At 34.4% G+C, this 2,562-nt stretch overlaps 1 protein-coding gene across 2 annotated transcripts in view; it reads left to right on the forward strand.

The window, feature by feature from the left end:
- Window positions 1–2,562, forward strand: part of LOC112143688 (carcinoembryonic antigen-related cell adhesion molecule 1) — a 7,210-nt gene that overhangs the window by 3,030 nt on the left and 1,618 nt on the right. Inside the window, exons 5-7 of one of the 2 annotated variants that reach the window (XM_036215955.1) lie at window positions 1,953–2,073; window positions 2,344–2,375; window positions 2,499–2,562. In XM_036215955.1, coding sequence (XP_036071848.1) covers window positions 1,953–2,073; window positions 2,344–2,375; window positions 2,499–2,554 — 209 coding nt within the window. In that variant the 3' untranslated portion in view covers window positions 2,555–2,562. The remainder of the gene's footprint in view (window positions 1–1,952; window positions 2,074–2,343; window positions 2,376–2,498) is intronic. The other variant, XM_036215956.1, reaches the window with a different exon arrangement.

The following is a 2,562-nucleotide window of genomic DNA, read 5'->3' on the forward strand; positions in this document are numbered from 1 at the left end:
GGGTCCTCTAATGTCTGGAGTTCAGTGAATGCACCATGCGCAGATTCTCGTCGGCCCTGAGTTCTATCAATCAACCTGTTTGTTCACAAGTTTTAGGGAAATAAAGGGAGGGCTAGTGCGTTAAACAGAATTAAGATGTGTGAGGAGTGTAGATTGATAATAAAAAAAAATAAAAAAATAAATAAATAAAAAGGAGCATTTGTGGAGTGCTCTTCTGCTGTGTTTGTTGTTAACCGTAAAATAAAGATAATAATAATGGATTAGATTTATCTGCACTTTTCCAGTCGCTCAAAGCGCTTACATTTGTATATCCATTATTCATTCACACTTCATTCATACTTGGTGACAGTAAGCTGTAGCCACAGCTGCCCTGGGGCAGGTTGACAGAGGCGTGGCTGCTAGTACGAGACTACGGCCCCTCTGACCATCACTGGAACATTCATACGCATTCACACACCAATGGAGCCACACTGGAGGCAACGAGGGTTAAGTGCCAAGGACACAACGACATTTGGGAGCTGGAATCGAACCGCCTATCCTTCGATCAATGGCCGACCCGCTCTACCGCCTGAGCCACTGTCGCCCAAGAGACTTAAAATAGGTAAAGTCTCAGTGTTGGAAAGGGACTGGGGGACGTTATTGTTATCATTATCAGGAGAAAGGGTTGTTGTTATCGTGAGAAAATTAGTTCTCGTTTCCTCGAGAAAACAATCAAGGAGGAAAAAACAAACTAGGGCCGGCCATTTTCGGCTTCCGTACAAATCTCAGGTTTGCTTGAATTTGTGTTAATGGTTGCGATCGCAACATTGCGAAATCCTGGAGGAATAGAGGACTGACTTAAGGTTTAAGTCAGAAATTCAGCATTTCAATAGTGTGGAGTGTACTATTTTACTATTGAATATGTGTTTTACATTCATATACAAAAGAGGTTGACTTATTCCACTACCAACATCATACAAGTATAATAAACTCTCAGGCCTACATAAACCCCAAAATGATTTTCCTATGATTCTACTAAAAATATAGTAAAAAAAATGGAAATATCTAAATTAGCACTAAAACAGCCATTTGGACCAGTTCCTTACTGACCAAAACCCAGCAAAGCCTCAATTTACTTTCTGGAAAAATACAACCCTGTATTTATGTTTTGGTGAGAGTTAAGCAATTAATTTATTAACTTTTTTAAATATTTGAAATCATTCAATTACATAATAGTATATATAATTTTTTAACTTAACAATTTACGTTTATTTTATTTCTTACAACTGTTAAACACGTTCAGTTCAAAATAATTTACGCCCTGTGCCAAATAAGACTCCTGCTGCAACACATTCACTTGAGTTAATGCCATAAATCTGTGTCAAAAATGGAGTTAAAATTTTTCCGATTTAATCCTTTCTTGGCTCCATCATTGTTTTTATTTTCTTAATATTGAATATTAGCAAAGCAGCATAAATCTAAATGTAAATGCAAGTACTGAATTGGTCTCTTTACAGCAGCTGTACATTGTTGTGCTGTTTAAGAAAATAATATTAGCTTTATTTGTTTTCCTATTATAAATGGATCTGACTGAAGGTTTTACTGTCGTTTTTCTCATTTATCTGACATGGCTTCATTTTGGAGGAGTGATAAAGCACACAATGCCTTTGATTTAGTGTAATGTCTAAAATGATAAAAAAAAAAATTTAGAAGAAAAAACAAAATAAAATGTTTTTACTTTTAGAACTGTATGTCAGTTTAAAGTTTTACACACAAATTAAAAAAAATAGCAAACTAAATTAAACCATCCAAAACTACTTATAGAGTCACAATAGAGAAATAGCCTGAGTACCATGTTGCAGACCTTTGCTCTGGAAGAAAACTAACTTTTTTAAACATTTAATAGCCATAACATTATTTATACACACTGGTCACATTGACACAGTTATTTATCCAACAATCTGTTGTTTCAGATTGCTCATCAGGATGTTCTTCATCAGGATGTTCTGCTGGCTGCATTGCTGGAATCGTAGTTGGATGTTTGGTTGTTGTTGGTGCAGCTTCTGCTGGAGGATTCATTGTGTATAAAAAACGGTGAGTAAACAAGTAGATAAAACAATGATATATTGTATCTTACTGTTCTTTAAAATAATAATAATGTAAGTTTAAGCTTACTGATTCTGAAAGTTTGTCTAAAGATTCTTCAACGGCATTTCTGCTTGTATAGGTCAAGAACTTTGTTTCAACCAGCCTCACAAAGACAAACTTTACTTTTCAGTTTTTCTGTTTAGTACTGATGTATATTGTAGTAGTCTGCAAAATCATCTAGATTTACTTTTTTTTTTACATTTCATTAATATTTAGACACAACAGAAAACCTGATCCTCAGAGTGCAGGTATGTATGCCAACTTTCCTTTGCTCTAATTGTAAATTACCAGATAATTATTAACATAAAAGTATTAGATTGTAACATAGAACTTTTTATCATTTTTCTCCTGTTTGTTCTTTTTTCTTTCAGAACAAAACCATGTTTATGAGGAAATGTCATCAGTCTATGAAAATGTTGGTAAATGAACAGTTTG

This window comes from Oryzias melastigma, linkage group LG16 (assembly GCF_002922805.2).
Source record: "Oryzias melastigma strain HK-1 linkage group LG16, ASM292280v2, whole genome shotgun sequence".
Classification (NCBI taxonomy): domain Eukaryota; kingdom Metazoa; phylum Chordata; class Actinopteri; order Beloniformes; family Adrianichthyidae; genus Oryzias; species Oryzias melastigma.